Source organism: Sinohyriopsis cumingii, chromosome 7 (assembly GCF_028554795.1).
Source record: "Sinohyriopsis cumingii isolate HCF-2022 chromosome 7, ASM2855479v2, whole genome shotgun sequence".
NCBI classification, from domain to species: Eukaryota; Metazoa; Mollusca; class Bivalvia; order Unionida; family Unionidae; genus Sinohyriopsis; species Sinohyriopsis cumingii.
This window is the reverse complement of record NC_142967.1, coordinates 129,621,314-129,637,281: the sequence shown is the minus strand read 5'-3', so window position 1 is coordinate 129,637,281 and position 15,968 is coordinate 129,621,314. Positions and strand designations below refer to the sequence as shown.

Sequence of the window (15,968 nt, the reverse complement as noted above, 5' to 3'; positions counted from 1 at the left end):
CACCTGTTGGAATTATTGCTATGTTTACACACATTGTTGCCATTTATCCATGATTATTTGTTCCAGTTATTTTGTTTTGGGAAATTAGGCTACCCTGTTGTTTTGTTTCAATTATAAGACAATCAGTAAGCAACTTTCGAATTGGACAGTTTGAAAACTGGTTGTATAAACAGTATAGGATTAATAGTATGTCAGTGATTAATATCAAATCATTCTAATCGATCCTTTCTGATGTGTGTTTTTGTAGTATTTTATATATTTAGATGCATACATTGCAGTCAGATAAGTACTTTTATTTTATGCATTTTGTATTCTGTAAATGTTGATGTCTTCTTTGTAATAAGCACATGTTTCTCATTTTAAATTATTTTTAGATTCAGTTCTAAGCTGTTCGGAATGAAATGTATGATCACTTTAAATTGCTATACTTGATATTTTGGTGATATTGATAACTATTGGTGAGTAACGTGGGGAGACGTTTACTTAATGAAATGAAATAAACATATTTTCCATTTTTATTTCATTGATATGTGATTTTAAACTCTACGTCATGTATTTTCATAGTGCAAGAGAGGTGGCGGGAAAATGCCTTTGTTTTTTGTTCTTTAGATATTTACTATTTCTATATTCGTGTCAAGTTTCAAGTCTAATAGAATTTTTTGTTTATATGATTTTTATATTACATATGTTTTATATATGTTTTCATGTGCATTGTATATTTCATTTTGAAATATATGTAATAAAGACTTCATTTTGGCCTAATGTGTTTAAGGTTTCATGGCAATCATCCAAGTACTTCGGCATGAGTAGCAGAACTGACACACCTAACAAGACCTTCTCATTAATGCAGTCGACATTTTCCTAAGTTTATTTACTTATCGTGTGCAGAGGGTGCTCAGCCATTTAACAACGTCATCATCAGTGAAGTGCAGAGCCTGCAGTCCACCGGGGAACATTGTCAGTGGACAGTTATTCATAATGTGTGACATGGTCTGTACAGATCCACAACAACAGGAAGAGTAAGTGGCCTGGTCCCAAGGTTGACTGAACATGCACAACGACCCTGTCCTGTCCGGAAGCAGCTCAGTGTGGTTCACAGACTACGCAATTGAAAAGTTCAAAAGCGAGATCTGATGCAGTGAAGGCAACATTATGTTCAACGAAGACGTTCGCAAAAAGTACACTTAGACCATAGTGACCTCCAGTTTAGTTTTGAAAACTGCAGTTGCAAACCCCATGGAGGCCAACGGCTTCTTGCTAGATCTCTCATTTTAACATAACCCTTGTTATGTTTTTCCCAGTGTCATGCTGTGACAGCACTCTTTTCTCCCACCATGAGCAATGTTCAAATGAAGATAAATCAAATAAGTGTACTCGGAATAATTGTTGCCTTTCTTTCTTTTGTTCCAATAATCTGAATATTCCCTTTTATACTTGTGTGATCGTTGTTTGACCGTTTTAAGAAGCTGATTGGATTCAATGGACTTTCATTTAATAGACAATATTTTATAGAAGTAAGAAAACGTTTGAACATGAGTGAAAAACATAGGCATATAGGCATATAGCTCCTGTAAAGTTATCCTGGTTCTCTGACCAATTTCACTTACTCTAAAATGAAACAAAGTCCTATCAAAACCCTGGACAAACCAATATACGGATTTGATAACAACGATAAAATAATTGTAGTTTTTTTCTATTAATTAAGTCTGTAATTTCAAGGTACTTTTCAGTCAGACATAGTCAAATCTTAACAGTTGTCAGTCTAGAATAGCAATGAAAAAGTTGTGCTAACCGATGGATGAATGTCGAACGATAGTTCGTGGACAGAAGGCCATCCTATAAATGACCAGAAAAATTAAAAAATTATCTGTTTAATGTTAAAACAAATGTCATTACAAAAAAAGGTTTTATGATCCATTACAAACTTTGCCCTTCTATAATGTATTGATTTATTTTATATCTTTGTCATTATCATTATTTCAGTTTGCTGAAGGAACCCAATTTTACTGCAAATATTATTTCAAATTTTTGTATAACATTCTTTCCAATTAGATGTTTTGACCATAAACAAATATTTATTTCAGATACATCCATTCTCTTATCCCTGAACAACATCTGCAACTTCAATAACAGCTTCTCTATAGAATAATCCACACCATTTGCGATAGAAGCATCTTTATTGCAAATTAATATCTTGCTGAAAGCAAAATATAATCTCCAAATTCTTTCAAAGTTAAAAGAAGACCTGTGTAGTAAAGCCTGGACTACACGTCTCACCTAATTTGTAATAGATGCAATATAGCTATATTCCATTCATGTCTCAGGGTTTGTAGTTTGTTTTTGTATGAATGTAAACTGTCACATAGCAGATATGTTGATAAGATGCTCGCTTTCAAATCTCAGCACACTCCTGCTGGATTCCAGGCAACTTTTTAAGTACATGTTTAATCTGCTTACGATTGCAACTCAAGTTTCTAAGAGTTTTTGTCTTGTTGCTTTTCATATCCAAGGTGATCCCGTCTAACGTTGTTATTCTGATCATTTAACATTTTTTCATGGAAAAGACATGTTTCTAAGGATGTTAGATTCATGTAAGAAAGAGGTAAATAACAATAAAAAAAATATTCATAAGGACTATAATACTTAACCAATGATCTGCTCTGGCATACATCTGGATTTGAAGCATTTAACAGCTACTACTCCAATCACCGCTATTGCCACAAGTCCAAAGACTGTCCCCAAGGCAGCCGGTAAATTGTTTGGCTCAGCACTGCCTCCACTTTTTCCATCTATTTCAACATTAAAAAGACATAAAAATAAGACAACTATGCCCTGTGTACGGGTGTTCGATGATATGAGTGATATTCCTCTTCCCAAAACCAACATAATCTTCCTCCACACACACACACACACACACACACACACACACACACACACGCGCGCAAACGCACACACATCCACATACAATTCATGAATGTATGATGTTAAGCAAGTCCACTTCCACCAGTAAAACTGAAACATTCCCCTGCTTCAGATGATTTAATACCTGCCTAATTAACCAAATGCCTGCTCAGTACTTAGTGGGTGTGATAAGCCCAGGATTGTGACTTGATGCATAGTGGTATAATGCAGCGCATATTATAAGCCCATTGCCAATTGTAATGTGCAGTACATATGGCAATTCCACTGACAATGACAATTTGCAGAAAATCTGACAGTGTTTTCATTAGCAACTAATTTCTCTCTGTCACTGGCAAAATAAAATCTTGTTACAAAGTTTGTAAATTCTAATCATATCAGTCAACTGGGGATACAATACGCAAGATTTGTATTTGATTTATTTGTAAAGCTATTTCAAACGACAATGGCTACATTAATATTTTAGGACACTTGAAAAAATACAATTAATGGTATAACTTAGGCGTGCACAACATAATTCTCACTGACAAATTGTATGCGTCCAGTGTCCTTACATAATGCATATGTATATGTGATTTAATTATATAAACAAATCGTGTGCACTGTGGCCCACTTAGTTTCAATCAAGGCTGATGCTGGCCCATTACCATTGCAACATGAACCACCATTATAAATAATCGTACCTCGAGTGAATAAAATATGAATCATTTCTAAGGTACACTCTAACAACTAAATTATACTTATGAAAACACATTATTTGTATCTACACTAACACAGGACTTGATCGAATTGTTTTAGTAACTTGAATATTTATTTTTGACGAATGTAGTAAAGACAGCAATATGACTATCCAGTAATATTAGACTTATTAGAAGCAGACTTTTCTTTTGTAGGATATAATGGCATAATAGTAGAGATATGTTTATCTTAAATCCAAATAATATACCAGTTCATAACATGTAATATTCATCTTCAATTAGTAAAGCAGCACAAAAGGTACAAATATTCTCATTTACTAGTATTTTATAGTATTGTACACTTTCAGTCATTAAATTATAAATTTCATATAATGTGGAATTACGTTGATTGTGTGCAACTACATCAGCAAATATAGCTGAAATGGGAATATGATCTTCCCTCTCCCATAATTTCAAAAATCTTCTTTTCAAATCAATTTGAACAGGATGGTAAGGTGCATGGCATATTTTGCATTTCCAATTTCTATTCCTGGAAATGAATCCATTTTGGTGACTGATGACTTTTCTATAGTCAGTGCACGTGCTGAACGTATTACCTGATTTAGGCACAAGAGTACATCGTTAACTACAGTTACTTTTACTTGGTTCAACAAAAATCATTCTCCAGCAAATATTGATTTTCCTCTCACAAATATTCCTGCTTGAAACGATTCATCCTGTAAGAATGCTGTTTGACGGATGTAGAATCTACAATTTCAATGTCAGGATAGATTGTATTTGTTCATGTAGAAACACGAGGAAACAAGTGTTCACATAATAGTTGCTTTAATTCACTCTGTTTCTGTGGTTGTAGATAAGAAAATTTCTGGTCTAGATTGTTTAATATTTCGGAATTACAAAGATTCGTTAAACCAAAGTCACTACAAACAGATTTCATTCCGTCGTTTACATACATACATTGTGTGGGATAGTTACAATTAAATTTACTGAATGATTAACTAGGCTATCTTGCAAAGTACCCCTATAATATACATATGTGACAAAGTTTTGTTTCCGTCTCCCAGGAGTGTTAATGATATAATGTACTTTTCTCAATTGTATAAAGACTATAATCTTTCGGGCGAAGTTTAAAGTATAGATAAGAGAGAAAGAATTGTATCACCAGGTTGAAAACTACTATCCTGTGAATTTTTGTTATGTTTTAATTTCATCTTCGATTGGAAAGAGTCAAGATTACTTCTTGCTAATTCACAAGCATTTGACAACTTACACTTGAAATCAGAGACATAGTCAAGAAGATTAATCTTGGAATCTTCATTTAAAGAAGTTTCTCTTCGATAACTTAAATGGTCCATCGACAGTATGTCCAAATCTAGTTCAAAATTACAAAAATACAATTATTCTTGGACTGATTATTCCATAACAGCAAACAAAAGCAAATGAACACTATCATCCCATTCCTTTCCTGTATCACAACAATGCGACCGAATCATATTCTTCAACGTTTCATGAAATCTTTTCAAATCCTTTTGACTTTAAAGGCGATAGGCAGCAGATTTAAACAGTTAACTGCCTAAATCATGCACATCTTAGTGGAAAATTCCAGACCTAAAATTGGACATTTGATCAGACTGGACAGATATGAGAAGGCCAATAAGTGTAAAAATTATTTTCAAAGCTTGTTCATTCCTTTTGTTTGTTGATAAGGTAAGATGAAAAAAAAAACAGTTTGTAGAACAAGTTATTTATTACTGTAAAATTTACTGGAACAACAAATCACACTGATGGTATCGCAAAGCTTTTCAAAATTATCAGCTTGTTAGCAATATCTATAGTTACATACTCTAATACAATAATTTTTTATCGCAATACATTGTAACACGATTTCACCTTGCAATACTCATCCTAAATATGTGGTGATTTTATGAAAATATATACATTAAGAAGCAACATCATGGTCTACCTGACACTTGCACTTTAAGACCTACAGGTGCTAAAACTGGCAATAAAAATGGCCATAGTGTTATGTACATTTAATTTAATTGTTTTGTTAGTACTAAACTTTTTAGTTCATTACATGCTATTCTAATGCAACATTGTATGATGGACTTGACGTTGTCCAAAATTGATTACATTTGTGCCTGACATGATTGACTTTTTTTAATTTTTTTTACTTCTTTTTATCTCAACAACTAATACACAGCTATATTATCTATGTTTATGAGCTTAATGTCAAGATCTGTATTAAAAGATGAAGTAAATGTGTTTATTTGGATCAGGGTTTGGACTTTCCTAAGTGAATTTTACAGGTTATGGTTTTGATTTTTTAAACATTAGGAGCATTCTAGAAGGTTATTTCCCATTAGGCAATAGGTTTGCTTAGAAAATGCTAATTGTGACCTGAGGTCAAGTACAGAACTATATAATCTTGTAATTGTGAGGACTTGGTCGTTCATGCTTTAACATCTAGCACTTTTAAGTCGTATTCTATTTTATGACCAGGAGTTTTGGGCAGGAATCTTTTTTTGTTCAAACAGTTGAATTCAAGTGATTATTTTCTCTGGAAATACAATTGTGATCTGATCAAATTCTTGGATAGAGACATTCACTGGAATTTATAGTATATTCAAACCAGGAATTATATTTCTGTAATTAAACAAAAGATTGTTGACCCAGCAACACTTAAATAGCTACCACAAACATGTCATCGACTTCTGTTTCGGAATTTTTTCTGGACTTTCGCTGAATTTTATTCAGGACTTTAAATTACTAGGACTTGTGTTTGTAATTCTTTGATTATTTTGGAATTTAATTCGCAATACCGTAAAAAAAAATTCTCATTTTCACTTTGTATTCTAGGAAAATAAATATATTTGCTTAATTTTACATAGCTTGTTGTCCTTCACTCTTTTCTGTTACTTATTTTAAGGGCATAGACTCGTAACAATAGTTTTTAACATTTTTGTCACTGGTTATTGATGCAATGCATAGTTGTATGCAACTGGTATTTTCTGTAATGTCTGCCCGAGTGACCTTAAATAAAAGATGAAAGCAACATTCGTATTACCTTTATATTGACACTCTCTTATCAGTGCACTTAATGCTAACATGAAAAAAATGTTGTACTGTACACAATCATGGTATACTTAAGTTGTGATCTAATATGTCCTGTATAATCTACCATTTTAAGCAAGTTTTATCAATTAGACCATAAACCAAAATATATATTATTTGGAACGATACTTGACCATTTGATAAACCATCTTATACAATATATCTCACCAACGTAAACTGTTTCTTACAATTTGTACAACAATAATAAAATATACATCCATTCAAGACATGTTAGTTCCTCTACAACTATGGCACATCGGAGTGTAGAACAGACAGACTAAAACTATAATGCCCTATATAATCTGGTTTAATTTCTTTGTGAATTTGTACAAAAATGTTAGCAATGACATAAATCAAAAGAACCAATATTTATGTTTGTCTCTAAGAACTTGCGCATTTCGCTATGCTTTTCCTTTCCGTTTGAGAGAAGCGTATTTACTAAAAATGTGTTCCTCTCTTTCTTCTTAGAAACAGCCTGTAAGTTGTTCTTTCACGCAAAACGGTAGGATAGGTCACTTCCAGGCATTTGTAGTTTTCAACATACATAACTGCGTCCAGCCCAAGTTATCAGAGTTTTGCATATCCAGTTTAATGACGGTGAATTTGGATCTACCTTTCCACTAACTGTTATCTCCTTGAATAAACAAAAAGTATTGAAATGACAGTTCTGAAATACTAATTTAGAATTAGCTATTCAAACGGACCTCTTTTTATCTATCGTCTGTCTTCTGTCTTGGAAAAAAGTGACTGATATCTCATCTTAAATTACATATTTCAGTACGAAATTTAGATCATTAAGATACAAATCTCAGGCATAATCTAACACGACAGGCATAAAAGAGAAATAAAAACACCAGTTAACGTATAAACAAATGACATTAGGAAATGACCGGTAGAGATGCAGAGTGAATGAATATTTGATTGATTGATTGATTGATTGATTGATTGATTGATTGATTGATTGATTGATTGAGTGTGTGTTCAGGCTGAAGCAACATGAAAATGTATGTACAGACAATACAGTACAAACTGCGAAAGTTCTGTCCAATTTTTATAAGTAGTAGTATCATAATGGGTATTTTGTTCTGGGCTTACTTTTATATTTTAGGGCTTCACTAACTGAACCTCTCGCCTCATACTCCAGGGTGTGCAGTGTGGCTAAAAATGTAGGTCGTTAAAGATGATAATGACCTTATCGTAACGATTCTGCGCAGCAAAGTTCGTTCTCATAAACGATGAAGCTAATTACTCGTTCTTTGGAAATATAACTACTAACTTTTTAGAACAGTAAATGGCGCCTTCGCCAACAGCAACAAACAAAACTGCAACCACATGTGCAGACAATTCTTTTTATGTATGCTGCCAACATCTGTGTAGTTTTGAAAACACACGAAAAACTGTTCGCAAACATGAATGACTTTCCGCAGTAAAAACATATTGTACATGATTTTACCCTACAGAAATAAAGATGATTTTGATGAACTGCTAGCATAAACGATAAGTGTCGCGTGCGAGAATTCCCCAAGGAAAGTTACCACTAGGTGCTTCAGTCAGAATGATACACTGGTAAATATTTACTCGATTTTCACTTTAAATCAGCTACACATATTAAGTCGCAAGCGCCCTGGTATCGTATTTGTGGAGTCATTGGCACTTTTTCCATTTCTGACAACACCGTTTCAAACTCTGCTGTGGTAATGGTTTTGTCTTCAATAGCCACTTAATACAGCTTAGTAATTGCACAGAGACCTCTTTGCCAACATTTCTGAATAAATATGTGTATTCTCTAGTGTAATTATAACTTATACCACCTAATCTTTACCCATACTGATTACTGTCTTTACACTTATCACAACGTATCTAATTGGTGTACCTGTGTACCACTGTCAACCAGTACGACACCATGTCAGCAAATTCCGCTATCTCATCACCATGTTCAAAAGCCATCATTTATATATAATGATAGATTTAATCTTAAACACAAATACCAAAAATGGTTAAGCACCCGAATGGATAGATGTGGAATATTTCAATCTGGATGTCATCTTTCACGACCAATGATACTGATATTGTATATGTGAACAATTCTGCGATTTCGTCATGATTCTTACGTATTATTAGTTGTGGACCAGTTTATCCAGAGTTTTAATTGACTCCACCCATTATAATAACTGTATACAATAAATAAATACTATCCAGACATGCATAATGTTAAGATCTGAGACAATAGGTTTATCAAACTCATTCACATTAATAAGACGAACTAGACCATTTGTTACAATATTATCGGTGTTATCGCCTCTGCTTCGTTTGCCAGTAGTTTTGTATATGGTGTAAATGATATTAATGTGTGTGGTGGTAAAGATAGCTCTGCAATCTTTACATCCTCGTAGTCTTTTGTTGTAGCTTCGGTATCATCGTTGCGCTCTTGAATCTGTCAAAATATATTTCCATTTATCATAATACCGTTATATTTCCAGACTTTTCGACTTTCGATAACATATTTGTTTTGATGTAGTCTTTGATAAACTCAACCGAAACAGGAATGTCTCTGACTGCCCCAATTTCATTGAGTTTGCTCAGGTTTTTCTTACAATGGTACCTCATAGATTCAAAACAACATTGTTGATTCTACGATAAATGTTTTACCTTTTCCATTTTGATTTTGTAAAAACACAGGCTTGCTCGGGTCAACATCAGTAACAAGCCGACTTAAAAACTCAGTCAAATCTGCTTTGGTGGGAAACCTGATGAGATCCACATCAGCGCCTCACTGGGTCCTGCATTGTAGCGTCCATAAATATTAATAGGCATTTCATATACCATCATTCGTACTACGTTGCAATGTAAAATAAAAAAGCGCACTTAGTGTTAATGAATGCGTGAGTGCTCATAGTAATTCAACAACAGTATGTCTACATATGTGACTGTTCATCCTAGTTTGCAACAACAGTGTTTAATAAACAGCAATAGATGATTAAGTCATCCAGCGAAAGTGCCTCAAGTTAAGTAATGAACAACTTGAGATGGTAATGCAAGTCAGTACGAGTCAAAATACAAAACATTTCGAGGTATTACTACGTATGATATTCAGTGAGTCCCAGGTCCTGCTGATCAGTCCAGGTTCACAATCCCGGTTTCTCACTTGCGGAGATCATCGCCTGAGAGCCTGTGTCTCATAGTTCATCACTCATAAAGACACACAGGAGATGCTTAGCTGGCTTTGTTATAACGAGTAAATTAAAACTGGTAAATTGGGCATGCGAGAAGCTTCATTTTCATGGCCATCAACAGTGAGTCCTTTGAGGGTCTGCCGGAGAGTTGAAGACCTTGTCCATTTTTATTAGTCTAAAATACACTATATGGCCTCCAACCGCCTCTTTCACAACCAACCTTGATAGAGTTCTAATGATCCCTAACGCAGCAGCTTTTGCAACCTTCATAGCCCCAGCCATCTAGAACGCTGAAACTGCTAAAAGGAATGGAACTAATCCACCAGTTTTTGTCCCTCTGCCTTTGACAACTTTAAGGTCATTTTGTTTTATTTGTATGTATTGGGCTGATCAATCTGTGTTTGGGCTAGCCACATGGGGAGAATTCCAGTTAAGTGAAAGCTTCAATGTGACTCCGCAATCATTTGCTATTTCAGTTTTAGCTTCATGATAGGACGTTATTTTTAATCGTGATGTTCAGTTACAACAACAGGCGATACCTATGTCATCACCAACAGCATCTTATCAGAAAGAATCACAGCAATGCATCTGTTTGGAGGAGCGATATCTCAGTAAAACATGCATGAAAGTGCATCTCGACTACAGATTGGCTGAAAAGGTTCAAGTGTTCCAATGAAAAATAATACATCGGGTACAACATGGCAAAATCTTTCTAGGGAATTGGCAATCATCTGTCGGCGTTTTGGTCTCAGTCCATAATGGACCACAGCTTGTGATGAGCACTATGACATAACTGTTTGTGAAGTCCAGCAAAATTGACTTGAAGGATTCCTGGTGACCGCTCAACCGTCTGACTATGACAGTAGCTGAACCAGGCTATCAGACTGTAGGATTCGAACCCGCATGATCGCAGCAGGATTCAGTCTAAATCATTTGTACAATTGTTTTTTATAGCTCCTATGCTGTTATAATACTATTTGGCCAGCACACATCAGATTCGGTTTCAACATGCATCTCCTCAAATAGCAGTTTATTAGAATCGTGCCCAATCCTTATGAATTCTGACATAATATATAATATGTACTCTACAAAAGATCATCCAGCTGGAAAACTTGAAAATAACTGATACCACGGTTTGTGGGCGTTGCAGAAACAATAAATATTGTTAAGATCCTGTATTTTTCAATACCTGGTTTCGGGACCCTAAACAAATAGATTTCAAAACCTATATTCTGTAAGGGACGTCATGTGACAGCAATATTTGGTCGACTCCAGCCGCTAATAATTCATAAATGTGCTGACAACAATCCAGCCGCCCGTATCAAGATGACAATAATCATTCATAAATTTGTTTCAAACTATCCAGCCCCCAGTATGAAGATGCCAAATATATACTACTGTTAGGCAATCTGTCCGAAACCAAAAGTTATCGTAGACGACTGCAGTCTCCCACTCATTTCCTAGGTTTGCATTGGTAACGTGGGCATCAAACACGTAGAATGATTTATAGATGCATGAGTGCTCAGAGGAAGCGTGTACATAAATACCACATCTGTTAAAACGATTAGAAGACAGCCGAGGGATATGCTCAGTGGCATTCCTCACTAGTTTGGAATTGACATACTGTTTTCTTGCCTTATCCTTGTTGTCTGATGGCAAGCCAACATCTTGTGTTTTCGTGTATTTTACGTCCTCACCAGCTAACTTCAATAATATGCTCATTCATGTTGCTTAATATTCTTAAACCTTCTGGCGCCTGAATGATTACTGAACTGTATGCCACCACTGATATTCCCTATACACAAATTCATCTAGTCGATGATGAAAAAGAAAAGCATAGTGACTTGCCTTCTGACAGCTCTGGTTTCATTCCAATGTCTTTATGAGATTATCAGCTAATATGTCACTAGTAGAGCCAAATGTATAATTGCTTGTTGGCTGCATTATTTGGTGGCGCCGCCAAACCTGTAAATGTATTGTTGCTAATTGCTAAGGAGGCCAGTAGGTGACTTAAGCACAACAAGGTTGTCATGAAATATGTGTTAGTTTATCAATATCAGCAGCAGGTGCGATCAAGTTTGTACATTTTGGTTTCCCATACTGATGATGCCAGTCATAATCACTTTAGTCAGCGGCAGAATACTTGGCACAGAAAGCAACATTTGGTGTCCAACGATCGCTGATGCCAAATTTTGTCATGCAGAAAGTACCCACTATTGATAAATATTATTGTTGGCTTCAGTCAGCAAAATGTTTGAACCTCCATATTTGTCCGCGTTTTCTTGATTAGATGCATTTTAAATATCTGCTGAAGCTGCTACATTGATTATTTTTTGCGAAGACATATTGAGTGGCCCTGTTATGGTATTGCCAGATTTCAGTACTCTTCTGCTGATTACAAAAATGCACATTGCTAACTTTGGCTCAGGAGTGGTAAAAAAAAATCACGATATAATTTTTGTTTCCAGATTCCCACTACATGAGACTAGGTCAAACTAGCTGAGACTAAAACAAACCTGCTTTTAAATATTCTACTAAATAACGGATTAAGCTATAACAAGGCATTTATCTATACGTTTAATTCCAACTAAGATAAAAGCAAAACATTTTAGCGACTTTGATAAAGCCATAAGCACCTCTGATGCCGCTACATTCACAATATTACAACCAGAAGAGATAACGTTCATAGAAGAACTTGATGGTGAGAAAGATGATGTGATAGTATTTGACGATTTATAAATTTATCACGACAAAAATGAACACAATTCAAAGAATATGTTTTAGTTGTCACTCAACATGTGCTGCAATTCGATACTTAGCAGTCTTTTCATGATGTTCCAAAATATATTTGATGCAAACCAAGCTACTTTCTTTTGTATATGGCTTAGACAACCACAACATAGACTCGACTGCAGGGAGATCATTGTCGTGGCATAGACGCCAAGTTCAAACAGTGCAATCATGATGCCATAAGCATACAAAAAGCATACTTTTGACGATGATCCCATGGATACGTTTAATACAAAAAAGAGTATGTGGAATACTTACACAAGGACTCGCATCAGATGAACAAAGTTAGGGCAATAATTATTGATACAAGAGACGAGGACACTTAGTCTTGTTGCCTCATACGGGTCTTCTTGAAGTATCAGAACTGCAAATATCCGCGACTCCATCTCAGGCCAATGCGGAAGTAGATTTGAAAAACAGTCTGGAATTTATTTAAAAGAGTGCAATCAAGCTTACTTAGCAGATATCGGCAAATATCTGCCTGCCACCAGCAAAATCACGAATTAATTTTGATAAATCATGTCCAGTCCACCTGCTAAATGTGTGGCAAATGCAGAAGTAGATTTGTAAAACAATGGTTGGAGTTCATTTAAGATGTCGCAATCTAACTTAATAACCAGACCGACGAGGACATCGGCAACTGTCTGCTGCAGCACAATCATGAACTTAATTTTGATAGGTGATGACCAAAGCAGAAGCTCAGCAACAAATATGTTTTGGTGGAATGATTCTAGCGATGCCGCTGCAAGAGTTTCCAGCCGTCGCAGACTAAATTCTATTAGGTACTGTTGCTACTGATGATTTTGTTACAGGACAGGTTTTGAGAAATCGTTTTTCTACTGGAAAACATGGTTTGCTTAACTCTTATTATGCAATAAAGCACCGACTGATTTTTTATAATGTTTCGAATTCTATCTTTGCTTTCTGTCGCAATACTGATACAGTATTTAGAGGCGTCAACAACATGCTACTTTTGAACCGATCTCATCCTGCTACGCATATGCATTACGCGGCTGGTGTTGTTGACGGACAATGTTTTCTTACTACGTTATTTCTCTGGATGCGAAAGGTGACGCTTTCTTTATATCACGCGCTGGAATTAGACAACTTTTTGCACAGACTTAGCAAGACACTTTTTTAAAGTTTCACGAATTGGGCAGCACAGCCATCTACACCTAGAAGAATAGCTACGTTGCCTGAACATATTTGTATAACGTTTTAGATTGCATATTGAGATGAAGGCCAGCAACATAACAACCACACCTGATTTGGAATCCTGTCAGATTGAATAACGAACAATATCTAACACTAACTCGAATATAATTTTACAAAATTCAGCAATAAGTATATGTACACGTACACGATGTTTCAATAGGCTATGCAAAATGTTACGATTCTATGGTCTTAGACTAAGTAACAGAAAAGAGTGAAAACCAACAAGTTTTGTTAAACTGAATAAATAATGTATTTCTCTAAAATATAAAGTGAAAAATTAAAACTGACTTACGGTAAAGTGAATGAAATCCTAAATAGTCTAACACGTTATATACTAAATCCAAAGGTATCGTGTGTGTTCGAAAACACCAGTGGTGTTCTGCGTGAAGTCTGATCTATTGTGATAATTTGTCAATAGTCTGGTATAGCTTGATGTGCTAACAGTCTTGATGTATCACAGTCTTAATGTATCACAATGATATAATTCAAAATGTCTTTAAATGAATTCACAGTAATTCCAAAATATTTAATTAATCCTCAATTTTATAAGCACTTTGTAATTCCAATGAATACTTTAAATAAATTCATAAATAAATCTCTCAAATGAACACAACTAAATGACTCCACAAAAAATGGCATTTAAGAGTGGACAAATCAATTCTCAGGTAAACATCCCTTATATAAAACAATTTGGAGCGCTGCCAATTCTGGTTGACGACAAATTGGTCTTGAATAAGCTTAATAAGCAGCATACTAATTTATGAAAGGTCATGTAATCATGCATTAACATAGTTCAGTATGTTTTGTCTAAAATCCAGTGTTATGAATCTCTGCATTCTGCGTGTTAACACTTTATAATTTGGATTGTACTGGTCATTTACTAATAAATCAACATATTAAATACCAATATTCTTTGAAGTTGTAGGTTGTACTCTAAGACAAAGTCATTTCTTTCTAGTAAACACATTCGTAGTTTCAGATAGGAGTAAATATGTTATTGTGCCCTTTTGACCTTGGAGACTGTAGAACAAAACTTGATGAGGAATTTGATATGGATTCCCATGGGAAATTCCAGGTGATATAATTCCCGATTGTCTAGTTGCTAAAATACTTGAACTTGTTGACAATTGTGATTTCCAAATGATGCTCTTAGAATGAATGAATATATATATATATATATATATATATATATATATATATATATATATATATATATATATATATATATATATACTTTTGGGCTTGTGATATAAGTTTTAGGACTATTTAGGATTTCATTCACCATACTGTAAGTTATTTTTAATTTTTCACTTTCTAGTTTAGGGAAATAAATTATATTTTGAAATGGTTTTCATTTCTTTTACTTCGTTTACGAACATAGTCAAAATACGAATTAGTTTGAAATATTTCAGGAATATTGCAATCGTTTTTAAAATCTGATTCCACTTTGATTTGGAATTATCTTAGTCACTGGTGTTTTAATTTCAAATATTTGGGACATCCTTGGTGAAAGAAGCAAGCTTTCACCATGGCATCTAAAGTAGAGAACTTAAAGGTTCTACGCAGGAAGTGTTGGGGTCCTTAAGAAACGATTTGCTGAAGCTTTAAAAAACAACATTATCTTTCTAAAGCAGTCTTCTTTATTAAACAAGAGGTAAAGTATATTTTGGTTCATTATTTGGTGAAAACAGGTATTCTTCATAAAAGTGCTTTGGATTTGATTAGTAGGTCACTATCTGCTTCATACAGGAAATTATGAGAATTCCTGTTTAAAAAAATCAAAAAATACAGATGGAATTACAGTTAAGAAAGCTTCAACTTCAGTAGGAAGTAATCCAAATGCAAGGAAAGAAAGAAGCAAGAGAAATGTAAATGAAAACAAATGAAAAAGAAATGCAAATCCAAATGCAAATGCAAAGGAAAAAAGATGAAGATAAAAGATTAATTCAAAAAGCAGTTCAAATTAAAAGAACTAGAAATAGCAAGTAGAGCATACTCCCCCACTCTGCATACAAGTTCAGGTTTTGATGTTACCAAAAATATTAAAAGAAAAGGAAGA

The 15,968-nt window shown here is 34.5% G+C and overlaps 1 protein-coding gene across 1 annotated transcript in view; it reads right to left on the bottom strand.

Annotated features, from left to right (window-relative positions):
* Nucleotides 1–2,648: 2,648 nt before the first annotated feature.
* LOC149796113 (uncharacterized) overlaps nucleotides 2,649–15,968 on the bottom strand; it is a 62,153-nt gene continuing 48,833 nt past the window's right edge. The window contains exon 4 of the mRNA XM_089966037.1: nucleotides 2,649–7,365. Coding sequence (XP_089822163.1) covers nucleotides 7,352–7,365 — 14 coding nt within the window. The 3' untranslated portion in view covers nucleotides 2,649–7,351. The remainder of the gene's footprint in view (nucleotides 7,366–15,968) is intronic.